The sequence below is a fragment of the Liolophura sinensis genome, chromosome 10 (assembly GCF_032854445.1).
Source record: "Liolophura sinensis isolate JHLJ2023 chromosome 10, CUHK_Ljap_v2, whole genome shotgun sequence".
Taxonomy (NCBI): domain Eukaryota; kingdom Metazoa; phylum Mollusca; class Polyplacophora; order Chitonida; family Chitonidae; genus Liolophura; species Liolophura sinensis.
In genome coordinates, this window is record NC_088304.1 from 18,878,388 (window position 1) to 18,906,163 (window position 27,776).

General features: G+C 37.8%; 2 protein-coding genes and 1 long non-coding RNA gene across 3 annotated transcripts; 1 reads left to right on the forward strand and 2 right to left on the reverse strand.

Annotated features, from left to right (window-relative positions):
* Positions 1 to 1,743: 1,743 nt before the first annotated feature.
* LOC135476637 (uncharacterized) lies at positions 1,744 to 13,653 on the reverse strand. Its single transcript, XR_010445118.1, has 3 exons — positions 13,583 to 13,653; positions 9,714 to 9,812; positions 1,744 to 3,986 (listed from the first exon to the last, which is right to left on the reverse strand). It is a non-coding gene; the product is annotated as an uncharacterized LOC135476637 (long non-coding RNA).
* A 279-nt stretch (positions 13,654 to 13,932) lies between these two features.
* LOC135476954 (uncharacterized) lies at positions 13,933 to 16,200 on the reverse strand. Its single transcript, XM_064757101.1, has 5 exons — positions 16,042 to 16,200; positions 15,418 to 15,552; positions 14,936 to 15,085; positions 14,252 to 14,267; positions 13,933 to 13,946 (listed from the first exon to the last, which is right to left on the reverse strand). The coding sequence occupies exons 1-5, from the start codon at positions 16,048 to 16,050 to the stop codon at positions 13,933 to 13,935; spliced, it is 324 nt and encodes a 107-aa protein (XP_064613171.1). The 5' UTR covers positions 16,051 to 16,200.
* A 351-nt stretch (positions 16,201 to 16,551) lies between these two features.
* LOC135476955 (splicing factor ESS-2 homolog) lies at positions 16,552 to 26,146 on the forward strand. Its single transcript, XM_064757102.1, has 8 exons — positions 16,552 to 16,710; positions 18,061 to 18,243; positions 19,413 to 19,551; positions 21,080 to 21,216; positions 22,283 to 22,406; positions 23,005 to 23,363; positions 24,019 to 24,134; positions 25,819 to 26,146. The coding sequence occupies exons 1-8, from the start codon at positions 16,606 to 16,608 to the stop codon at positions 26,144 to 26,146; spliced, it is 1,491 nt and encodes a 496-aa protein (XP_064613172.1). The 5' UTR covers positions 16,552 to 16,605.
* The last annotated feature ends 1,630 nt before the right edge of the window (positions 26,147 to 27,776 follow it).

Consider the following 27,776-nt stretch of genomic DNA (forward strand, 5'->3'; position numbering starts at 1 on the left):
ACTCACCTGATTGGTCTTCAAACTGAACTGTCGATTTTTTTTTCACCCCAATCCCAGTTGGGCATATGTGATGGCTATATGGGCTGCTGTACATTTCCTTACTTTGGACCTGGATGACCTCAACATATTGTTGTTTCAGTATAATACATTTCCAGTATCTATTATTTTGTGTTATTACAAATTTGGGTCATTGAATCTATGTTAAAGTTTCTTTTGGCCGTCAGTTTATACATTCCTACATGAAGCTAGTGTGAAAACTTATTTCGTTATTTAAGGCGTTAGATTTAATAGCTCTGCATTTGCTTTGTAAACAACCTATAAAATGAATAAATTGTGAAGGCACACAATCTTGAAGCGTTAAAGACTGCCAAAAAGGCACTATGAGAGCCGTCGAACACTTATTGACGCCAAGGTTTCAACGAACCATGAAAGAGGGTGAATCTACGAATCTATTTCCTGTTTCCTGTTGGGTTTAGTTGTAATGTTATTTATATTTGAATAATTATGACGTCACGATTACCTGAGACAATGGAGTCTTGGAACTCAAAAAGTTCAAAATATTGAATTAGAAAAAAATATTTAAACAGCATTACAATGTGGACATACACATATATAGTTTGTGGTGTTACATGCCGCTGGCAAAGGGCAATATCGGTAGTTAGCGGGTGTTATTTTACTGTTAGCTTAATACAGGCGAATGTTAAAAAAGTTAGCCTTTTTGCACAAAATTAGTACTTCAAATTGTAACCCAACATACAGACCTTATCGACGAGATACACCTATATGTACTGGTTTGAGCAATGCTCTCTTTCCAGTGATTAAATTTATTTCTTTTATTTGCAGGCATAACGCCTGCAATAATATCTCCCTTAATCGGTGGCTGTCAGTTTTTAAGTGTATAATTGCCGGACATCACAACACGTGATGCACATATTTTCCCACTAAACGCCAAATTGGTTGAAAAGCCTGCGGTCTACACCAAAACTTCACGTAAGGCCATCACAAGCACACTCCAGACAGTCGACCAATTATTACCAGCAAAGCTCCAACAATGCGACAACAGTTGTGACAATCAAGAGAAAACAGAGTCCATTCATTAAAACAGCACACAAAGTTTCGTAATGAAAAGCCAAAATGTATTTTTGCGCATCATTATTTTTGTACATATCATACAAACAATACATTCTAACTTGGGACGGTATAAGTTCAATGTGGAGACAAACTGGACGGAATCTTTGGTAACCTATTTAAAGTACACACCTCACACATTACGTGACAGGGCAGTCAGAAAAGAGGACAACCATTTTAACATACAGTATTATCAACACGAGACATTCCAATATCTTAAAAGAAAATACCTCTAAAAATCGAAGGCAGCATCACTAAGTACACCACTTAAAACTATGCATAAATATACTTTCATTTATTTTTGTAGATTTTTATGAAAAGAATTAAAGGTGCTCAAACAATTGACTTCTAAGGTGGACGGTATGGACCATGCTATCCGAGGTTAAGAACTCTGACGTCACAGGAAGTTTATCCAATTTTATTCACGACATTGAATGTTGGAATAACTCTTTATACCCGTAAGTGGAAGATCACTGAAATAATGTTCCAAAAAATTCCTTCCTTCTGGTGAACATTAGGAAAAAAAATGGTGATATGACGTCAGAGTTCTTCGTAGTCTTGTTGGGCTGTGACTACGTATACTACCACACCTCCGTCTTGTTCCATTAGCTTACCTTGAACACCTCTGTACTTCCCTTGCTGGCTTTAATCTACTACTGCTTCAAACATTCAAACATGGAATTTATCCAGTTTCCACTAGTTTCATGATCATGTGGATTTAATAGTGATGACACATGGGAACTCCTACATGGAATTGAGAGCTGATACTATGACTACGGACAGACAAATTATTTGGTGCCCAGCAGTAGTAGATTAAAGCCAGCAAGGGAAGTACAGAGGTGTTCAAGGTAAGCTAATGGAACAAGACGGAGGTGTGGTAGTAATATGGCTCATAAACCCCAGCATAGTTTTCAAATATTTGAAGGCCTTTCAACACTCTCAAAAAAATCTGAAAAAATAAGTGAAAGTATTGTTACTCACAGTTTTCACTTGTCTTTATGATGAACCTTACTGCATATTTTAGCTTTCTTTTATTTTAATGGTCTAAGGACGGATATCCCTGTCAGTTTCACAGGTGAAACTTTCCTTAACTTTTACGAATACAGAAATGAAGAAATTCAAATGAAAGATGTCAAAAAATCAAATACGTTTATACATATGCCTCCTTATCTTTCAATGAAGTTTCCTTCAAAATATAGAAGTCTTTACTGAAGATAACCAAAGTAGGCATACAGAACTTCTCACATCCATTTACAAAGGTACCAGGTTGATCAATTTCAAAAGCTGGAGTCACACCGTAGTCTGCCGCATTACTACTACATTGTATATTAACATTTTTGAGGGTACATTTTTTTCACACTTCTTCTCTACCCAGTATAGATAATTTTTTCTCCTTTTTATTCCTTTCTTGAGGGACTTATGTGGGATTTCTCCTCTCTCTCAGTTTGATAAAAATGTTTCTTTCTGACTCGTGAAACAATTTCATTATTCACTTTTTCCTCAAATGGGCAATTATCAACTTTGCTATTTTCAGTTTTAAAAAGTAACTGCGTGCATTTATTAAGCTGCCAAAAACTTCTGGTATGACTTTTCGACTTGCCTAAGTTTTTCAGTTGCAAGCCAAAACTCAATTTAGACAAATTCCACGCCATGCTTTTGAAAGAAGTTAAATTTACATCAATATCCTAATTCTTTTGAGACAGATATTAGCAGTGAAGACAGTAGAATATTACATTTCTCTAATAGCGTTTTGGAAAATCCACAAACTAACAAAAAAAGACACTGATAAGAGATATGTTATCGCATTTACCTGGCGTAATTTACACACATGCACAAAGCTGATCAATGTCTTTGGGTCAGAGGTGTCCAATCAAGAAGCATCTGGACAAATATGAACATTTAACGTAAATATAAAACTATATCACAGTCTGTATTGATCCCTTAATCTCATGATATGTTTTCAGAAGTCCAAATTGTCTCAGGATCGATGAGTATGACACTGACCCTGTCGCCAGAAAGTCAACAGACCAGCTAAAATGTACAGTCCACACAGTGTTTTTCAGGGTAACAGACACGCTACAATTCACCCAGAAATCTCACTCCACAGGTCACTTCATGGGTTCTTCCAAGACTCCACATCAAGCATGTGTCAGGAATCAACTCATCCAAATTTCCACAAGACACTTTTCTGTAGCCAAATTTTCATCTCATCATCACCACAACTGTTTATTTTATCGCCACCACTGAGAATCAAAAGAAATCCTCGAGAATCAGCAGAAAGAAATAACTGAGGATCTTGATACTGCTCACTGAGGATCAGGTTATCAATCACTGAGGATCTTGATACTGCTCACTGAGGATCAGGTTATCAATCACTGAGGATCTTGATACTCCTCACTGAGGATTTCGGTACTGATCACTGAGGATCATGATATTGCAGACATAGGTAATCTGGGCACAGGACGCCTCGTTGATGGAACTCTACTACCAGAGACATCATTTGTACGTCTTGACGACACGCCTGAGGTATGATGAACACCAGGCTGTTTTCTTGCATGTTGAGTCTGTGATCTGGTTTTTTTCTGAGACTGTTGGAGGCCTTGCTGTGGCCTTCCTCTTGCTTGTTGACGTGACCATGTTTCCAAGTGCGACGAATTCTGACTCCTGTGATTGGGAGACTCCAGGGACTGAGTTTGCTGTAGGGATCCGGTGTGATCCAAACGGGCAGAGTTTGCAGAGGTGGGTAGAGTTCTGGGTGTGGGTCTGGGGGTGGTGGATGCCATGCGGACTTGAAAACAGCAACAGTTGAGATACTCGCAATCTGTGTTACAGCCACAACTACACTGACATGTGCCACACTACAAAGCAAAGAAAACATTGAAACTCAAGTCAAATTTCCAACAACAATGCCCACATATCTGCTATAGAGGGTTTGGATGACTTATGTTTTTGGTAGCCATATTGGTACAATGCTGGTATGTCAACCCATAATAACTTTTCTCCAACATGACTGACAACCCATTCCTCTGTCAAGATGATGTAGTCAGGTCCAAACCCACTATAGGCACATCTTTAAGAAGTTCTCAAAATGATTCAAAGACCAAGAGTGCCTCAACATGGCTGATCAGATATCTCCACTGTTACAGCAAGATAAGTAACACCATACCGCATTGTTGTGTCTAAATGTCATGTAAAATGTGGAGACATCACATTTAAAGATGACACAGCATCATTTGCCCACTCGGACACAATGGTGACATCTGGTGAGCAAGGGAAAGCACTCTTGGCTATCAGACTCCCTACTGGGTTAGGCATATAACCAAAGGGGACTTATTTATTGTGACTTAAGATTCAGTTACATGTACTATTACACTGTCTAATGGGTTCACAACTGATGCATTTATGAAAGGTAAGGAGCTGTTCCAAAAAAAAGATTTAATTTTCACAACTAAAAAAAGATGTGACAAAAGTTCAGGTTCTAAAAGTTTAGAAAAAGAAAACACCACCACAGCTAATGTCAGAAAACAGGGGAGATTACTCAGAAACCAATCATTTTCTTATTGTTTATACCTCTTCAGTAGCAACAATTTATCAGTTTGTTTAAACATTAATGGTTCAGTAGTACGGTTATCTTGAGAATAACTCATCTCAGACTGTGTTACAAATTTTACGTTACAATACTGTGTATCTCGGCCTCATTTCATGCCATGATTATGCAAGGATTTACTGTTATTCTCCCCAGACTATAAACACATGCACCATGCAAAATATACCATGCTTTAAAGGGACACAAAAGCTTTTAATATAACACAGTAGACAAATCTGATGAATGTTCCACTTTGAATTTTTTTCTCCACTAAATTAGATGGTAATATTAATTTCAAATTTCCTTGTTAAAACTTAGAAGAAATGGTGTATTAAAATATCACATTTTGAGATATTACAGTACAAATATGTTGGCAAGATCATATAATATAGGTGTACAATGTATTTATGATGTGTCATATCATAATCATAAAGTAAACAAAAAGATATAGTTTTCAAAGGACTTTAGTTAGTGTAAGACCCCTTTTAATCCTGGTACTGCAAAACCCATCACCAGACACGTGCATGATGCCACAACAACTGCTTCACACGTGACACAAAAAAAACATTTTATTTCCTGGGGTTATTTTTTGTTTGACCGATTTTCACACTGCATGCCCAGAAACAAAGGGGCGTAAGTCTTTTGTTACATTACAACTTGGGAACTGCATACTATCAGTTATCATATCATTTAGCTACATGTAGTCCTACACATTGTCCATTTTAATACACAGTTAACTACCCTGACAAGTCTACAGGGTTTTACGCTATGAATTTAAACAGAATTGTTCACCCTGTAACAAGCATGGAGCTGAAGCAATTCACATACAAAAATATGTACATTTGGAACAAACAAAAATGCATACTCCTGAAAATCATACTTGCAGGTGCCATGCAATGATCATTCCACACAAAAACATCACTCAAACCAACCTAACAATGATTACGTTCTGAAACCCAGTGTTTAACGCCGTTTTACAATATGAGCTTTCCTTTAATGTTATTTTTCACTAATGCTCAATTTGCAACAAGACAGGTAGAAAGGTTTTTATTTAAACAACTTGACACAACTGGCCCCTCCCAAACAAGAAATCTGAACCTCTGACAAAACTGGTGCATAACCTGTTTTGTCAACTCACAAAGATAGTTTTTAATATCAAGAAAAGACCAACACCGAATTATAAACTATTGTTTATAACAGATTATACACTGTTATAGAAGCACTAACAACTGTCATTCACTCTAAACACTGAGTGAATCAGCTCAAAAAAAAAACAAAAAACAAAAAAACAACTAAATCATCCAGAACAACCAAATGAATCACCCAAAACTCTCCGTGAGTCACCCAAATCCACCAAGAGACAGACTCAACTAAGCCAACTATAAACCATTATTCACACTTTATTGATGGGTGTGAATGCACTCTTGATGTCATGATACTTTGATGATTCACTGTGCAGAAGAAACACTTTATGACAAGGGCAGCATTTTTCTGTGTATCCCTGCTCTGCACTCAAGTGAATCCATTATGGGCTGACAAGATTTGTCTTTAGGGGTAAATTTGTAAAGATAACGGTTCCTGTTTCCACTATCACAGTTGTATACATACATGTAATACCACGCACATGTCTACACTAACACTTATGTGTATATCCTGCAGATAAATGACAGCTGCCAACATGATAGGTTAATCAACACAACCATGTGAAAAACCCAAAGCTTTACAGGAAAAACCCCAAACCAGTAAGAGAAACACTCATTTGGTCATTTGAGTTATTTGAATGCTTGTTAGGTATAATTTATCCATTGTTTTAATCTGTTTTAGCTCCAGGAAGACTTACTCACTAGACCCACTTCCATGAATTACAGCAGATGGCTTTTATCAGCCGGATGGATGTATAAACTCTGAGCACAAAGCTATTCAGGATGTTCTGAGTCATTAAAAAAGAAATTCAGGCATCACAGGGAGGACAGAAAAAGAATTAACCAGCCACTGCCATAAAATCTTTGTCTGAGTGAACGTAGAAAGCTTCTTTCGTGACCAAGACAGATTTTATTCCACGTGGACATGACGATGACAACAGTAAAGCCCACACACCATGAGGCCATGCAGCTTTTGTTGAGAGCTAGCAAGTTACAGGTATACTTGTGCCCTAATATCAGGACAGTGAACACACTGGAGTGGGTTTCAGGGTACGAGAAGACAAGCTGGACGACATATTCAGAACTTTCCTCTTTATTTTCACTTCAAAACAACAGTAGCTAATTCCATCTTAAGTCTGTGAACAAAGTTTCCAAGATTTTTTTTTCTCCAGGATTTAGCCATTTCTTTTCACTAATGCCATTTGTTTTTTTTTTTTTCAATCTTTCTGAGGAGGGCTTGCACTATGTTCTTGAACTTGAAGAATGGTATTTACTCCTCCAGCCACAATAGATGGTATTTACTCATCCAGCCACAATAGATATAAGGAGGCTGTTATTTACTCATCCAGCCACAATAGACATAAGAAGGATGGTATCTACTCATCTAGCCACAATAGACATAAGAAGGATGGTATCTACTCATCTAGCCACAATAGACATAAGGAGGATGGTATTTACTCATCCAGCCACAACAGATATAAGAAGGATGGTATTTCCTCATCTAGCCACAATAGATATAAGGAGGATGGTATCTACTCATCCAGCTACAATAGACATAAGGAGGATGGTATTTACTCATCCAGCCACAACAGATATAAGGAGGCTGTTATTTACTCATCCAGCCACAATAGACATAAGGAGGATGGTATCTACTCATCCAGCCACAATAGACATAAGGAGGATGGTATTTACTCATCCAGCCACAATAGATATAAGAAGAATGGTATCTACTCATCCAGCCACAATAGACATAAGGAGGATGGTATTTACTCATCCAGCCACAATAGATATAAGAAGAATGGTATTTACTCATCCAGCCACAATAGATATAAGAAGGATGGTATCTACTCATCTGGCCACAATAGATATAAGAAGGATGGTATCTACTCATCTGGCCACAATAGATATAAGAAGGATGGTATCTACTCATCTGGCCACAATAGATATAAGAAGGATGGTATCTACTCATCTGGCCACAATAGATATAAGAAGGATGGTATCTACTCATCCAGCCACAATAGACATAAGGAGGATGGTATTTACTCATCCAGCCACAATAGATATAAGAAGGATGGTATCTACTCATCTGGCCACAATAGATATAAGAAGGATGGTATCTACTCATCCAGCCACAATAGATATAAGAAGGATGGTATCTACTCATCTGGCCACAATAGATATAAGAAGGATGGTATCTACTCATCTGGCCACAATAGATATAACACTACACAGAAGACACGGATATCCACACAAATCCTTCCCGTCAAAATAAAAACATTTTTCACCCAGAAACATTATTTTTGTCTGTGCAGTGTCAAAAGAATGCTGATCACCAAAAATACATTCTGAGGTACATGGAACATTAATCAAGAATGCAGAGATTTGGTCACAGCATTCACAAAAGCTCATGCACAACAAGCTGTACAACAGCTGTCTAACAGGCTGAACAATAAGCTGTCATGATAATTATTACTACGACAAAAAAAAAAAATAATTTTGATTATAAAACAAGGTTCTGACTATTTGCAAAATGTATTATGTTTAACATTTAACAGCAGACAAAAACAAATTATCTGTCTGCAGTGAAGTGCACTTCCATGTTCAGTGCGGTTCATGCAGTTCAATCATGACAATCAAACAGTTCAATCAGGACAAACAATACCGTTCAACCATGACAATCGAACAGTTCAATCATGACAATCAAACAGTTCAATCATGACAATCAAACAGTTCAACCATGACAATCAAACAGTTCAACCATGACAATCTAACAGTTCAATCATGACAAACCAAACATCCTGACCAAGATAACATTACTGAGGAGTCAAACTTGAGCAGACACATTGGAACAACAGAAAAATCATCACACTAACATCAGTGCTTTATTTCAACTGGCATTGCTGGGTGCTTTGTGTGATTTTTATGCTGAACAGTCATGACAGTATCAGTGTGATTAAAATAGTGCACAGAAAGCTCTACATCATGAACTAACAGACAGTGTGCACCCTATATTTCATCTACAGAAGTGCTTTGATCGTGACATGAATAAGCGTTGCTGTTCTTATAACATAATATGGAAATTGTTCAACTGCTGTAGGTGTATAGGCCTAGCTGACTTCTGCCTGCCCACTGAACAACATGACACATATGATCTTGTTTGTGGTGATGTCAGTATCCTGCCAAGCTTATGACATCAGCATGCACCAGATGTCACTGACATGGTATCACTGAAACAACTGGACAACTGCAATAACGTATGATGGTGGTTAGCCTTCAGGGTATAATCCACATACATGTATTCCCCAGGGACTAATATTTGGACCCCCTACCCAATCATGTGAATGGTCTGTTGCCCAGTTTGCTGACGCAAATGTCCCAAATGAGGACTGGAATACGACTTTTCAGATATGCATATCTCTCTTTTATTGTTTGAACAGTCTGGGGAAGTTGTAATAAGAAAAGTGAACATGTGTGTGTTTGATTTCAAACTATGCATTAGTTTAACTTAAATATGCTTTCACAAGTTTTTATTCGAGATAATGTAACCTAGGTTAAGCATCAGTTTAATGTAAAGTAACAACCCTTACAAATCACAAGTACCTGAGACTCTCCTCCCCAATGTATGCAGTTTTGCATTAAAACATGTAAAACATGCAGTTTTGCATTAAAACATGTAAAAAAAATATGCAGTTTTGCATTTACTGACACCTGTAAAACGGGGAGTGTCCAAGTGCATACCGTCTTTTATGGCCTTAATTAAACACTGTGTGTGCACATAAAGCTCAATCTAATAAAACAACTTTGTGGAGTGCTGACTAGGTGTATATAGAGATCAGAGTAAAGACACAGATACTTACTGAACTGATACCACCTAACTAAGGCCTACACGACACTGCACAGATAGGTTACGCCTGAAGAGTGGGTTGCTGGGTCAAGGTCATTCCACATTGTGTACACTAGGCAAAACAAAAACACCTCTGCTCAGATGGTACATCATATACAGTCACAGACTAACATGAGAAATCACAGGGGTGGGCGACAGGGTGGGGGAGGTGGAGGGAAAAACGCCTGACTAAGGCACTGTGCCATCAACTGGCTTGGGATAAAAGGGGCCACACTTCACACACACACACACACACACAAACATAACACAACATCAGCAGTAATGAAAAGTCAGATAAACCAGTTCTTTAAACAAACAAAAAATGAGTAAATACATGTTAAAATAAATAATGACCTTTTATCAAAAACGAAAAAAATGGTTCAATCAGACTTTTAATGTTTAGTAATGGTGAAGTTATTTCCTAAGCAATACACCAAATGAATATTTTTAAGTGTTTTTTTTTTCTCTCACATTTATGCTTTTTTGGTCTTTAGTATCATGTGTACCTTTTCTAACATTTTAAGCATTTGTCATCTAATTTGTCTGCCTAACGCTGGACAACTGGAATGGTTGATAATTTACTGACCCAATAAAAAACTTTTTTCCCTATTTGTTTAAAATAAAGGAGAAGCATGGGTTACACTAACTGATAAGCTGGGAGTAATTGTGTAAAACGAAACAAAACAAGAACAAACAAATGTAACAATTTCACAGCTATTTGACCTCTGCATGGTTAAATGGGTAATGAACTTCAGGTTCAATTCTGGGAGAACCAAATTTCAGGATACATCATTTGAGTCTCCACCAGCTGTTTTTGGAGTACGCACAGACAAAAAAATCAAACCAACCTCTGTGTGACCTGCATGATTAGACACATGACTTACATATACATTAGGTTCTGACAATAGATTAAAGCCTTCAGATAATGGACCAGAACACAAACTCCTAAAACACCCAATTCTAGTCCTTCATAGAATGTGGTTGACTTGACCAACAAAACAGGACAGGTACACTATTGTGGGCTATTTACATAGGCAACTAAAAAGATATGGTGAAAAATTAGAATGTTATCAAAATGATAAGGAAATAGTTTGAAGTCCTCTGTTTTCTATACAAAATAATAGTGCGTATGCATGTACAGGTGCTGTAATTCTTCCACCTTTTCACATGTTTGTAAGGTGTTCTGAGGGCATTCATCTGTGTAAGCTGATAAAATTATACTTCTTGTGAAGCCCTGAAATTGGCCAATCCACTCAATGTAGTTTTGTCTTCAAAATCAAATTAGAAACATGTATAAATTGCAATGAAAGTTTTTCATATGCGAAAGGTTGAGGAATTAGGGTAGCTCTGAATATTGGAGTTATGATGGTCTCATTTTTTAAACATACAGGGTTCATTTATTTGAGAGGTGTTTTACGCCGTACTAAAAATTATTTCATTTACACGACGGCAGCCAACGTTGCATATACATCTATGCATTATGCCTTAATCAATATTAAAGGAGAAGAAAATTTAAATATCAATCAAATACCATTGAAAAGAGTATGCTTTTCCTCGCAGGTGCATGCCATAAAAAAAATTCTAATATGTACCTCAAGTTGATAAATAATAAATAAAGTCAGCGGCAAAATCTGCTGTGGGCGACTCCATTTTGCCTAAGAACTAGTCCTGAAGTCTTCTGGGTTAGGAGGAGAATTACCGTCAGAAACTGCCGAAATGCAGTTTGTACATTTCTGGTAGAACTCTTCTTCCCAGAAGGTAGCGAACAGTGCAGATCATTTTTCGTTTGACGCTCAGGAAACTGGAATGTTGGACGTAGGTTCCGAGTTTACACAAACAAGTCTTTAACAGTTTTAACGATTCTCACTGGCTGAGAGGCAACACACCCACAGCTTAAATTACAGGGTGTTCAAGATGGAGGACGTGACAGACTCAACGATTTATGCCAGCTCTGCTGTTTTCAGGCTTTACATGTATGGCAAGGAAAGATGACAAAATCATCCAACAGTCACCACCAGATATAAACAAATGTGCTCTTTTGAGTCTATAGTGTCATGTTTTTAAGTTTTCTTCTCCTTTAAGACTTATATACAGGTACAATAATCACATGTTGTGATCCACCTTGGAAGCCAAAACACATTCTGTGTGAACAACAGTTACTAAATCTGGAAAGTGGATAAAGTAGCATAACATGGTACACTGATGAAAATGGATGTGTTTCCAATCAGTCAGATATGAGCCTTCTGTCTACTGGCTAAAGCACCGTGCAGGTTTTAAGAGGCTGGCTGGCTTAATACTGAAGCCATGGGACCCGTTTCACAAAGCGTATGCAACGTTACATGCATGTATTGCAATCAGTATTGTAGATATTACGTTGCCATGGTAGTTCCGTAAGTAGCACTCATTAGTAGTTAGTAGCTGACAGGCTGCTTGAAATCTAGCATTAGTAGATTAAAACATTTACTTTAATAAACTGTTACACAGCTGTGTTTATATAAGGAGAGATAAGGAGTAGACTTGCATCTAACCTACAGGGTTTTAATATTCACATACATGTACACACACATGCACAAAATGAAACCATAATGTGAGACATACTAAACAACCTTTTTCATTTTTTAGAGAGCACCTACATGTAGACAATCTCAAGAGACATCAGGAGAAGTTACCGCTTGTAATTCTGTTTTGTTTACACTGCTTTTACTCAGGCATATTTTTGAGTGTCTGTGTATCACTCAGTACAGTTCTGTGCATACCTCTTGGCTCAAAACCCAGTTCAAGTTATAAACGATAACATAAACAGCAGGAAAATGGCCCTTTTATGCTACGGGCAAAAAGGTGAGGAATAAGAATAAATGCACAGTACTATTATATCATAGTACAACTCTTATTTTTATACCAATTTTGCCAGCTACTTAATCCATCTTAATAACTTGATGATGTAGAGAAAACTACACTGACTGGATTCATCAGCTCAGATGTTTGAGCTTCAGGTTTACACGTAAAAAAAAAATATATTATTTTATCATTGTATTATGGACAATGTCTTCAAAATATGCCTAAAAAACATGATAAACATGAGGAAAGGCTGAAGAATAACACCGGTCAAATTTTCACAAGTACAAGAGCTGCTTCCTTTGGACAAATCATGAAAGGAATGAACCAAAATTTTTCATACCATTAATGCTGTGAAGAGATGAAAGGAAATTTGTCAGCTTCAGATTTAGCATGATTTTTGAACATTTTCTGTGTTTGTAGCCTGTCAGGATGATTCTGTTTTTTCAACAAAAAGAATCTTCAATATAAGGTTATACTCTTAATGATTATAACAAATTTTTAAAAATGTAATGAATGAATATTGTGTGATTACATTTTAACTTTCTTCATACAAAATTTATTGAACACAGTGTCCAAGATTTCCAAGGGAAGCAACTCTGCTAGACAAGCATAAGAAAGAGATTGCTCCATGGATCAATGTTGGCTTTAAATGTCTGAAAATGAATATAGTTAAGTTAAAAGTAACAGAATATCTGTTGTGATTGTCAACAGCTGCACTAAAATACACTACAAATGTTACAGGTAACTAACTATTCATCAGTCTTAGAGACTGACAAAACTAACAAGTCTAGTGATCAGTTTACAAGAGCTACATGTACCAAGCTGTGTGGAGACACTTTTCTAAAACAAAAACTGTAATTAAGTTTGTTAGAAGTTTACAGACAATTCTAGCCATTATATGTACAGGCTGTAAATAGATCAAAAGGGTGCTACAATCAAATGTGTTTTAATAAAGCTGGATTGAGAGGCCTTAAAAAAAGACGAGATCAAAGGGAGATAACTCACATCACAAGAGCCATTTGACCCTGGGCCCGCGCAGCATTGACAGAGGATGATATCCACACAAGTAAATTGCTGAAACAAAACAAAAAAACAAAATTGCTGAAATAAGTTACACACAGATAACACAGTTATTTTTTTCTTAAATAACAAGGTGATTGTGAAAATCAGTGACATTATTGTACACTTACCATAAATGAAATATGACGTCACCATTTCAGCAAAACTAAGACAATTCAGCCTTAACATATCTCCATGCTAAACAATTCAGCTTTAATAGATCTCCATGCTAAACAATTCAGCTTTAATAAATCTCCATGCTAGATAAAAATCTAACTGAAATTATTGATGGATACTCAGTTACAGAACACTACAAAAGTGAACAACAAAATCAGCCATTAAAATTCTAAACTTGTTTACATTTTATTATTATCGATGACAACATATAAACATTCCATAACACTATATTCACGTGGTGTTCAATAAGAACTAATAAACTACAGTTCAACATGTTCATACGACAAACAGAAGAGAAGGTATATAGCTATATATTCAAATACAAAAATCTTGGACAAGTTTGCATGCACTTGAAAATCCGGCAACAAAAACAAATGAAATATCACATAAAACAGCCAGAACTTGGATAACACTGAATATAATACATTTGTACCTTACAACAAGCTTGGGCATCCTGAAATACAAATGATTTCTTGACTCATTAAACTATGCATGTGGAAAGTCATACTAGAATTTTTTTTACTTATGAGACATCAGTCATGTTTATCAGTGTAGTAAACCTCTACTTGCTGTTTATCAGTGTAGTAAACCTCTACTTGCTGTATATTTGGATGACAGATCTATATTTTCATCACGACATGATTGGTGACCAAAACAGATTTTGTGATTCCATGTTACAAGTGTTCACTTTAATGATTTGAATCTCTCATGTCCACATATTTAAAAATCAGTCATTAAATTTCTGTATTTCTATACCATTTCTGTACTTTCATACCATTATATGTACAGGCAAAAGAAAGCAAAGCAGATAGGAATTGGAAATTTGAGAAGAAAAGGTCATTTGGAAAATTATTTTCGAGAATCAATCAAAGCAGAATCTATCACAGAGTCAAGCCTTTAATGAGATTCCTAGATTTTCATAAAATTTTCTTGAAAATAAAGCCCTGTACCGTCTCCCTGTGGACATGTAGGCAAATTTAACACTTTTATTTTAATTAGTCAAAAGAAAAAATATATATATAGAACACAGTTCCCAAATGACAAACACTAGTTTTTCAGAAAGGATAATTTTGTACCCAACAAAGAATGTTTGAGGCTAACCTCAGCACCACATTACATTACCTTTCTGTTAGGACAGACCGAGTCCAGGCAACTGGTTACACTGGGGCTCTTGCAGCAGTCACATGACTCAGACAGGCTGATGCAGCATTCACAGCACTGGGGCTGTTCCTCCTTTCCACACAATTCCCACTGCCCACACATACCACGCGCCTGCAGGGCACAGGAAATACATGTGGTCAACACTAAGAACTGAGTGACAATATGGCAACTGTCATGGTCATATAGAAGTTAAATGATATAAAGCTTTCCACCATGAGATGAACTACATTCTGATACTAAAATGTGACAATTCCACCTTCCCCTGTCCAACAAACTCATACCTAAATAATGTGCTCAAGACTGGCATTTAAAAATCCCAGCTAATACGCTGAATATACATTTACTAATTCATCCCAGTACCAAAGTTTTGGCAAGAAAAACCTATAAGTAAATCGTCGCTGTCTGATACCAGTGCACACTGTGTACTTTTGGGTTCTACTTACCAAACAACACTGTCTTAGCACCAAAATGATAACTACCAGCACCACATAGCCACCTACAGCTATGCACACAATGGCCGCAGTGGGTAACTGGGTAGAGCTAGCTACCGGGGTCTGAGTGGGTATCGCAGGAATAGTCTGCAACAAAAAAATGATAGAAGCTTGTTATGCAAATAATTTTAATTATTATTTTAACTTCATTGTTATAATATAATCCATTCTACAATATTCTTGACAAAAGTTCCACTTCCATTGAGCATTACAGGTGTCTCTTAGCTATCAAAGGATAACTCCTCTATAGTCATTAAGTATTTCTCATCTGGCACTCTAACTTCAAGTCACATACATTTTCATGAAAATGTCCTGGAGGCGACCAGGCCCATAGCAAACAATCCTCTTCATGTTTATTTACATCACAGAAGTAATGCTAATACGAAAACACAGATATGAAATGGGTAACAAAAAGTTGGCATACATACGTACATTTACATCCCTTGACATATACACAAAATCAAATCAATTTTGGTTGGGCTAAGAATATTGTCACATAAAAATCTTCGATAATGTTTGCATAATAGCTGTACTAATAAAATAACAACGATAAAAACCAAGAAACAAAATACTTACATCTGACATGTTGCAGTTTGGTGTACAATAAACTCTAATCAAATTGCAGTTAGAGCTGAACCTGCCTGGCTCTATCAAACATCAGTGGAGTATCTCGTCACCACCTAGATAGCTTGGTTAGATAGCTTAGGAGTAAAGTGGAATCCGACCATGTATACACATGATTTCACCTGTTCAAATCATGGTAAAATGTTAGCAAGCATTCATTTCCAGCTTAACGTCAACCAAACGCGGCAAAGCATTCGAAACAACAACAACAATAATTTAAACTTGACGCTTACGCTTTATATTTTATGCACCGTGTGCATGGTTCGTTTCCAAGAAATGTACAACGCATATAACACAAATTCATCAAACACAAACATAAAAATAAAACTGCATGAAAAGAAAACTTTACTGTCTCCGAGAATCCATGATGCAGGTTGCGTCTTGTTTCCAGGAGAGCTCTTCTGCTTTGGTGATAAAAATTTACTAGCTTTCCACTTCCGGCGGTGCAACATCAACGTTTTAAGTTCGTTGAAATAAATATTGTGTAGTAGTGTAGATCTCAAATCGTATTTTGATATGTCAGTGGTGAAATCCGACGACAAGGTTGTGGCCACAGTCACACAACATATACCTGCTTCAAAAGTTAAAAAGAAAATACTCGATGAAGAATCCTACACAGAGGTAAGTCAACGTCACAACATGATAAACAATTTCTGCTATGTCTCTGTGGACTGCGTAAACTATGCTAGTGTTGATCTATTTCATTCATGTTTAACGCCATTCTCAACATTTTTACTTATACAATGACCGTTAGTGTCATGGGTGGACGAAACCTGAGTGCCCAGTGTAAACCACCCACCTTTGGCTTGTGACTGTAGTACTTTCCCACGTGTGACACACGGCGTGTCCAAGATGTTGTGTCCTACACACATGGTGTTGTGTTTAGGTGAAAAAGCCTTATCTAGGGCTGGATGCTAGATGTAACAATACATGCCTTGGAAACCTTGGTATATACTTCTGCATTGAGTTACTCTTCTACACGCTGTCTTAATTTGGCAATGAGGGTTCCCAGCTACCTTATGGGACAGTTTTTCGTGGTGGATGGCTACCACTTCATCCATTACATCATGAATTGCATCTCCTGAGATAACTTTACAGATTTCTGCACTAGTACCGCTTTTTCCTACACCGGGCCAGCCTTGCTTCTACTTTTGCATTCTGATAGAGTGGAAGCTCAGTGCATTTTCTTCGCTTTACCGGAGATTGGTAATTACAATGACAATGTGTACATTAAAACTATGAAAACATTGGAGGGTTACTTCAAGCCTGCTGTCAACATACAAGCCAAGCGACAAGAAATCCATGCTCGCACCCAGTTACCAGGTGAGAATGTAAGACGTGTATTGCTGTGTTACGTGATTTGGCCGCTACATGTTCTTGCAGTGATTCCCATGATGAAATGCTACATGATCAGCTGATTGAGAAAACCACTTCAACTTGTATTCGAGAGCAGTTATTGCTGGAAAGCAACTTAAAACTTCACCAAGGCAGGTAGAGACACAGACAGTTGCCAGTGTTTCAACTAAAGTGTCACCAACTAATACCCTTCTTTACCACAGCTTGTTCAAAAAGGTTATAAGTTTGTGTGTTATTAATTGTGAAACCTCTGAAAGAATTGACGAAATAATTGGATTGGGGATCTCATTGGCCGACACGTGGTTGGCGTGTTAGTGTGGTGCAATGACCAATAAGCATCTCACCAATGCAGTCGCAGTGAGTTCAAGTCCAGCTCATGCTGGCCTCCTCTCCAACTGTATGTGGGAAGATCTCTCAGCAACCTGCAGATGGTTGTGGTTTTCCCTAAGGTTCTGCTCAGTTTCCTTCCACCATAATGCTGGCCGCCGTCGTATAAGTGAAATATTCTTGAGTACGCCGTAAAACACCAATCAAATAAATAAATAAATAAATAACCAAGTAATTGAATGTAAGTGTAGCATTGTTTCATCCACCAACTGATTTTGGTTCTTGCAGAATATCGAAAAGATCATCCAGAGAGACTTTTTCCCAGACCTGCCAAAGCTACAGGCACAAGCCGAGTATCTGGAAGCAGTGGAGAAGAATGATCTGGTGAAGTTACGAGAAATTCAAATAAAGTATGGGCCTAAACGACCAGGGACCAACACGCCATCATTGTGTAAGATGCTGTTTTCCACTGTGTTACATTTAAACCGTAGTGGAAATTTTCCTCAGAAACTATCTGAAGACAAAATCCACAGCTGAAAATGTATATGATGTGTCACTATTTGGTGGACAAGACAACAAACTGGGATGAGAATTTAACTTAGAAACCAAACCAAAGGCTAAATCCACCATTGAAGGAAGTGTCATAACGTATCACTAAATGCGGGACATGATTGTGTAAGCACCTGGAAAAGACCGAAATGGATAAACAAACTGTTGATATTCATAGCCATAATGTAAAGGATTCTCACAGTTGAGTACAGAAGGATGAAACTTATTTGACTAGGTTTAAGGTGAGAATGTTGTATACAAAATGCATTGTAATAAACACAAATGGTTAATCTTGTGAGTGCTCAGCTGACGGTACTCATTCTTACTGATAGCTTTTGATGAGTGAGTTCGCGTGTTCAAATCCAGTAACAGGTGTTTTAGAGCCTGTTTTCCTCCACATGTAGATCTGATTACTGGTCACATACGTAAAATCATTCCTAAATGGAATTTTTCCTAAACTCCATGCATATGCGTTGTGTATTTAAAACCCAGATCAAACACATGTAAAGACAAAATTATCTGGAAAAGTTATTGGAAAAAGTTGATCATTTATTGAGAAATAAAAAGTGATAAAATGTGACATCAGTTTGCCACTTACGATCAGTCATATTTGATTTAAAAAATAAAAAAACTAATCTTTTTAAAAAAATAGAGCAATGTAAATACACATTCCAGTTACTGATTCCAGAGTGTTATCAGCTATTTGGAGAATTATCTTCAAATCACAGTGAACAGTCACTTTATCAGATCTGCCACAAAACTTCCCATCTTTATAGGCAAATAAAGGCCATAAAATGTTACTTTTAGTGGAGAATCTTACATTTTTCTAGTAGGACATGATCCAACATTCCAAGAAAATCTCAAAACACCTGTCTAAAATAACAGAATTCTCAGAATCAAGGAAAATGAGTAATTTTACCGTTCAGCAAATATTAGGTCATTTACAGTATTTCTTGATCACTAACAACAAAGTTGCCAATAGAGAATTACACGTAATAAATTAACATTAACATCTCATCAGTTGTTTTAATCCTAAACTTGGAAACTTTTATATACTGGTATGTTTGATTGAATTGTTTTACTTTTTTCAGATAAACACCCCAGCAACATTTGAAACCCCAGAACCAGGTAGCACACATTCTCCAGTAAGGAAGGACGATAAGCCTGATCGAGATGAGCCAGAAACCTCCTCTTCTGAGAGTCAGAATCCAGAAAAACCTCTACCAAACAGTATGTACCCCAAACTACCACTCGCCCATAGAACCACCCACCTCAGTGCTCTGATAAAGAGGTTAGTTAGGGACAGCTTTCTCATATAGATGAGCCAGAGACTCTTGTGAGAGTCAGAATCCAGTAAACCTCTACCAAACAGTATGTACCCCAAACTACCACTCGCCCATAGAACCACCCACCTCAGTACTCTGATAAAGAGGTTAGTTAGGGACAGCTTTCTCATATAGATGAGCCAGAGAGTCAGGTGAGAGTCAGAATCCAGTAAAGCTCTACCAAACAGTATGTACCCCAAACTACCACTCGCCCATAGAACCACCCACCTCAGTGCTCTGATAAAGAGGTTAGTTAGGGACAGCTTTCTCATATAGATGAGCCAGAGAGTCAGGTGAGAGTCAGAATCCAGTAAAGCTCTACCAAACAGTATGTACCCCAAACTACCACTCGCCCATAGAACCACCCACCTCAGTGCTCTGATAAAGAGGTTAGTTAGGGACAGCTTTCTCATAGAGATGAGCCAGAGACTCTTGTGAGAGTCAGAACCCAGTAAACCTCTACCAAACAGTATTTGCCCTGTAGTATTCTCTCCAATGCAGGAAACATTGACATGTCATGACTTAACACACAATAGTTAGGCCATCCTTAACAAATTCTGTATTAGTGATAACACAATCCTATCAGAAGAAATAGGGTCATTATTCGTGGACCTGTTTGGGCTAATGAAAGCGGGATTTTTACAAAATTTACATTGAGAGAAAAATGTAAAAAAATTTCCATAAAATGCCCAATAAAAACTTTTTTGGAGTGCTGGAGAGGTTACCGTCAGGAAACATATTTTTGAAGGCCTTAATGATTGCCCTTTGGGAACATAACCTGCTGAGCTCTCACACCCCAGCCCTCAAGCATAATAAAACATTAGTATGAACTACACAGTAGCTAGGGGACAGTTAGAGATGAGCTGGAGCAGTTAGAATCCATGAAACCCTCCATTTATCAAGGAGGTGCATTTCGTGCTTCCTCTGATTCAGCTGCAGCTTTGAGTCAGTAAATTTTGTCAGGTACCTGGTGATGTGTGGTTGTTTCCCCCCTGACAACTGTCAAAAGTTTCCTCTACCCATGAACCTTTCAAATAAATGAAATGAAATTGTGAGAACGACATATGGAAGCCATAAAACCTCCACCGTAGCTAAATGTACAAATTACCACACTACAAAAAAAGAGACAAAACTCTACACTCTTGTCCCTTGGTGAAGAATTATTCCCAAGTGGATAGCCGCCAAAATACAACTGATTGGCACTTAGCCCAATATCAGTATGTACACAAATGCTATCTATATTCCTACATAACTTTTTTTCCTATAAAATTTTATGAAATCCATTTTGCAAAAACCACCTTCAATGTGTTCATTATACATTAAGGCTTTTTAGTACAGAAACAGGTATATATATGTACAACCATTGTTTTGTTTCCCTGATTATGAACACTACTGTGGAATATCTTTACCGTGGCACCTGTCTTTGTTTACAGAGGTTGGACTCGATAAATTCTTCTCCAAAGCCACGAGTGAGGACAACGCTTCTTTCACACAGATCCTCCAGGAATCTGATGTAAAGCTGAGGGAGAAAAACGCCTGGATGTTTGAGCGAGAGAATGACAGGAAACAGGTAAACACTGGATAGATCCGCAACTTTTATGAAGTTAAATAAAACAAACAAGACACAAGCATCAGTGGATAGAACAGTGAAAACTACCTCAACATGTTTTTTTTTTTTTTAACAAGTTTATTTATTTCTGTGATTGGTGTTTACTGCCATGCTGGAGAATTTTTCACTAACGTGACAGTGGTCAAGTTTATGGGTGAAGGAATCGTCAGAGTAAACGGGAGAATTTTTCACTAACATGACAGTGGTCAAGTTTATGGGTGAAGGAATCGTCAGAGTAAACGGGAGAATTTTTCACTAACGTGACAGCGGTCAAGTTTATGGGTGAAGGAATCGTCAGAGTAAACGGGAGAATTTTTCACTAACCTGACAGTGGTCAAGTTTATGGGTGAAGGAATCGTCAGAGTAAACGGGAGAATTTTTCACTAACGTGACAGTGGTCAAGTTTATGGGTGAAGGAATCGTCAGAGTAAACGGGAGAATTTTTCACTAACGTGACAGTGGTCAAGTTTATGGGTGAAGGAATCGTCAGTAAACGGGAGAATTTTTCACTAACGTGACAGCGGTCAAGTTTATGGGTGAAGGAATCGTCAGAGTAAACGGGAGAATTTTTCACTAATGTGACAGTGGTCAAGTTTATGGGTGAAGGAATCGTCAGAGTAAACGGGAGAATTTTTCACTAACATGACAGCGGTCAAGTTTATGGGTGAAGGAATCGTCAGTAAACGGGAGAATTTTTCACTAACGTGACAGCGGTCAAGTTTATGGGTGAAGGAATCGTCAGTAAACGGGAGAATTTTTCACTAACGTGACAGCGGTCAAGTTTATGGGTGAAGGAATCGTCAGAGTAAACCAAGATTCAGCAGGTGCCTGATGAGGCACTTGACGTCACTGATCACTGATCTGTAGTCGCCGGGAGCTGGCTGAAATGGCTTTCTGAATAAAATGCAGTGAAATATTGTCATTCTAAAAGCTATAAATCTGCCTACTTCGTTTTTTATGTAATGAAAGTAATGAAAACAAGTTATTATAAAGGAATCCCCTCTGTATGTTTTCTTATCATTTCTAGGAGCAGGAGAAGAAACTGGCTTTACCCAGCATGGAGGAGCAGGCAGCCATTGAGCTGACAGTTCCCTCTGGTGTCCAAACCTGGCAATACAAGGCCAGAAATCACCTGATGTACGTTCCCGAAGGTAATGCCTGATCACTTTTTTGGACATATTTGGCTAAGTGTTATATCCACTTTAAGTGGGAAACCTTTCTCATCTAAAGTAACTGGAGTCTAAGCTGTATTTTGAATACAGGTAATAGTTGTAAATCATTGTTTCATGATAAAATTGAATTGATATTAGTTTTCTTAATATGTGAAAAACCATATCATGAGATGAATAATTGAATTGATATAAGTTTTCTTCATATGTGAAAAACCATATCATGAGATGAATAATTGAATTGATATAAGTTTTCTTCATATGTGAAAAACCATATCATGAGATGAATAATTGAATAACCAAATAAATAAAACTTGATGTATACTCACCATACTCAAGAATTTTTCACTTAGTCAATGACAGTCGGTTTGAAGGGCCATGCATAAATCACCACCGATTTTCCTAAATTTGACGTACAGATATGCAGATATTGGTGCAAGATAAGAGGTCTCTAATGAACAGCTGCACAAGCGTCCTGGGCTACTGATTGTTGCCCTATATGCAGTGAGCGCAAGGTAATCTTCAAATGTCAAAGTTCAATAAAACATAAGATTAACAATTATGCAAATTTCATTATTAGGTGAGGAGTTCAGTAGTAAAGAGCTGGTGGAGCTACAGAAGATCAAACCACGGGAGATTCTACACCAAAACACTCGCTTCCAACAGTCACCCTTTGACTCAGAGAGGAACAAACAGATCCTGCGAGACGCTGCGTCTGTGCAGGCGCTGAATCAACAGGGCAGAATAGGGGCTGATGGGAAGGAAATCCTACCAATGCCGTCTCCATGCGTGAACGGTTATGGGTTCGTAGGCACGCCATCGCCGGCCCCTGGAGTAGATGCCTCCCCTCTGATGACGTGGGGAGAGATTGAGGGGACCCCTTTCAGGCTGGATGCCAGTGACACGCCCATCCCCAAGTCTGCAGGGCCATCATTCAAGGTGAGCACATGGACATGTAAAAACAAGCCTCAAAGCAGTACTTTCTGATTGACTTTTTCCACATAGCTTTGCTGGAACTTTGTCTTATGAGATTCAAGGAGGTGCATGAAGTACATGTATTTTTACATGTAGATGTGGTTCAGCAATTTTGTCCCAGGCACATTGCAGTTTTTCCTCGTCTTATCACAGGGGGTGGGCCCAGGATGACTGGACATGCTTGCTTTTCATTTGCTAAGACACACTAAGTGCAGGTTCAAAGCCATCCTTTGATGGGGGCATTTGTAGATTTCATTGCTCTAACGTTCAGTGACGCTCATGTGACCACTTGATTGAAGACCTCTTGTGTTTCACCAGTATACTGAGCATATCTGGGAAAGATTGTAAGTAAAGTTTTTGTGATTGACACAGGCCATTCTGGATTCGATCACCCTTAAATGGACTGCCATTATAATAATGTGAAATATGAAATATGAAATGAATGTTTTAAAAGGTAAAAAAGGTAAAGGTTTTATGCGGAAGTCATTTCTGTGTTTTTGGTCAGTTTGATTACTTCACCTTTCATCATATGTTGCCATGAAAACACAGAGCCACATATAGTTGGATTCAAGATAGCAACATGACACAACTCCCTGTTTATTTCTAATCTTTTTCACAGATACCAGCTGTGCCAAAGCGGGATAGAATAGCTCTGGAATTGGCAGAGAAGGCTAGCAAACAACACAGACACAAGAAACAAGAAGCGCTGAAAAGGGTTACAGCCAGTCTGTCAAGGTAGCGTATGCAATGATCCAGGATCTGTTGGTTTTTCCAAGAGCTCAGACAAGTTAGTGAGGAGGTTTTGTCCACATTCTGCTGAGTTTCCCAAAGGCTCTGTTGGGTTTCCTTCAGGTGTTTCTGGGTTTCTTTCAGGCACTGCTGGGTTTCCTTTGGGTGCCGTTGGATTACCTTTGGGCTCTGCGAGGTTTCCTTCTGACTCTACTGGGTTTCCTTCAGACTCTACTGCGTGTCCGTTATTCAAGGGCTTGACTGCAATGGTATATGTGAAATATCCCTGCATATAGTTAAATATATCCATCAAATCAGTAAATTAACAGAGGCCTCCATGGCTGAGTGGTTAGTGTGTTACCACAGCATAATCATGACTCAGAATCCTCTCACGAACGCATTAGTTGTGAGCTCAAGTCCAGCTCATGATGGCTTTCTGACGGGTTGCATGTAGGAATGTCTGCCAGCAACTTGCGAATGATCGTGGTTTTCTCCAGGCCTCTGCCCAGTTTCTTAAGTATGCATGATGAATACATTTTAATGTAATGTTTATAATGATGTTATTTTCCATCAGATTTTTTATTAACCAGTCTTAGAACTAATTTAAAGACAAATTAAGATGTAACAGGCTAAAAAAATTATGAGGAATTGCTTAGAGTTTGTCTTAAATTTATTCAACATATGCCATCTGGAAACAGCAATAGTGTTGTTTGATATATTGTTGAAGAGTTAAGATTGGAGCAGTTTTCCACTTGGTTGTCGAAAATATCATGATTTGCTCTTTAACCAACTAACTAACATCCTAGACTGTGTTCCATATATGTATTAATGTCTGTTCTGTGTTGTTTCAGTCCTGCCCCTAAGTTTATATATGCCATATATGTATTAATGTCTGTTCTGTGTTGTTTCAGTCCTGCCCCTAAGTTTATATATGCCATATAATGTATTAATGTCTGTTCTGTGTTGTTTCAGTCCTGCCCCTAAGTTTATATATGCCATATATGTATTAATGTCTGTTCTGTATTGTGTCAGTCCTGCCCGTAAGTTTATATATGCCATATATGTACTAATGTCTGTCCTATATTGTTTCAGTCCTGCCCGTAAGTTTATATATGCCATATGTATTAATGTGTGTCCTGTATTGTTTCAGTCCTGCCCCTAAGTTTATATATGCCATATATGTATTAATGTGTGTCCTGTATTGTTTCAGTCCTGCCCCTAAGTTTATATATGCCATATATGTATTAATGTGTGTCCTGTATTGTTTCAGTCCTGCCCCTAAGCTTATATATGCCATAAATGTATTAATGCGTGTCCTGTATTGTTTCAGTCCTGCCCCTAAGTTTATATATGCCATATATGTATTAATGTGTGTCCTGTATTGTTTCAGTCCTGCCCCTAAGCTTATATATGCCATAAATGTATTAATGTCTGTCCTGTATTGTTTCAGTCCTGCCCCTAAGTTTATATATGCCATATATGTATTAATGTGTGTCCTGTATTGTTTCAGTCCTGCCCCTAAGTTTACATATGCCATATATGTATTAATGTTTGTCCTATATTGTTTCAGTCCTGCCCCTAAGTTAATATATGCCATAAATGTATTAATGTGTGTCCTATATTGTTTCAGTCCTGCCCCTAAGTTTATATATCCTATATATGTATTAATGTCTGTCCTGTATTGTTTCAGTCCTGCCCCCAAGTTTGGCATGAGTACCTCAGATAGGATCAACAACATGTCCCCAGCTGCTCAACGATTGGCCAGCTCAAAACTGGGGATTCGTTCATCCTCGGCGGACAAAGCATTGCGAGCTAGTTACACTCCTTCCCCATCACACAGATTACCAGGACAGAAGACGCCAGTCATGCTTACCTCCCCTGGGTCAACCCCCAAATCTGTGCGGACACCAGGCAGCACAAGTGAACGAACGTTACGGCGGCCTGGGAGTGATATGACGTCACTCACAGACAATCTGTTAAATCTACCCAAAAGACCCAGGGCAGCAGAATTTTTCTGATTTTTTTTTTGTTGTTTTTTTGTTTTTGTTTTTTTTTTTTTAATTCGTGAACCTCTGTGATATTTTATAGGTTACGCCTTGTTGTGTAAGATAAAGTGGGTGCTGACATGAGTCTTACTAAAGTCAGATCTAACAGCTCCATATACTAAGTTTGCTGCTAGTGAAATAGATTGTAGATGTGTGGCTTACATCAAACAAAACAGAAAGGACTTTTAAACACTATTACCAGTTTGTATGGTCAGCCACTGTGACAAGAGAAGCTTGGATGGTCCCTGGTGTGCATAAAGCTGTAGCATGTGTATTCCATTTGTCTGACATGCAGATAAACAGGGACGGCATACACATCATGGTAGTTCCTACCTGGAACTTTATGTTAGACGACGTCAAATATTATAGCAGTCCATTTAAATCTCAGCATTACCTCAGCTACCAAATGTAATGATGAACTTCAAGCCTGAAAACATCTGTATCTATTTATTTGATTGTTTTTTTACGCTGTGCTCAAGAATATTTCACATATACAACGGCACCCAGCCTTATTGTGGGAGGAAACCGGGCAGAGCCCGGTGGAAACCCACGGCCATCCGCAGGTTACTGGCAGGCCTTTCCACGTACGGCCAGAAGGGAAGCCAGCATGAGCTGGACTTAAACTCATGAGAACATCTGTAGAATATCAGGCTGTCATTTCACATGTTAACTAACACAGCGAACTATATTAATGGGAAACTACATGTGTGTGCAGTTATTTTTGATTTAAATATGATCTGATGTTAATGTATAATGCTCTACTGTGTACACTGATGGTGAAAAACATTATAGGTTGACATTAATTACATGGATTTTCCATTTTGTGTTATTTTATTTGTGTAGTCTAAAAAGGTTATACCAGAGATTCTTTGCAAAAAATCCTTATTCACTAACCAAAATGAAATGTTTGTTTTTTTCACTAAGAAATAGCTCATATTAAAAATACCATACTCACACTTGCAGAATTTTTCAGCTTGTCAATGATTCTAATATTTTAAGAAGTCACAATGAGACCCCTTTTGCACTTTTTTAGAACTTTTTTTCACCAATTTTTAACGGTAACATGTGCATAGGCGAGGATGATATTTTGTGAAAGGTAATTATTTGGGTTATTCTAGAATAACAACATAAATCAGTTGGATTTGTGCTGATAATTTTTTTTGTCCCAAAAAATCTCTGATATAGCCTCTTTAACTACCCTATTTCTTCTAAAACTTGGGACAGATATTAGTAGTGTTGACAGTAGAATATTACATTTCTTTACCAGCCCTTTGGGAAAAAACAAGATATGAATATGTTGTTCATTACATGTTCTAAATGAACAGACCAGGTGTCCCAAATTTGAGAAGAAATGGGGTATTTGGTGGCTCCGCACAAACTGGGGCACATAGAATATTCTAGTTGCAAGCAGGTAGCCCTACATAGTGCATGTAAGGGGCCCTCTAGCAAGCTGAGCAGGGGTCAAAATGTTTGGTCATTCAGTCTTTTTTAAGAAGAATAAAAATGGTGACCTCAAATTAAGCTCAACTCATCACAAAGATGTTTTTGTATTATTTATTTATTGATTTATTTGATTGGTGTTTTACGCCGTACTCAAGATTAT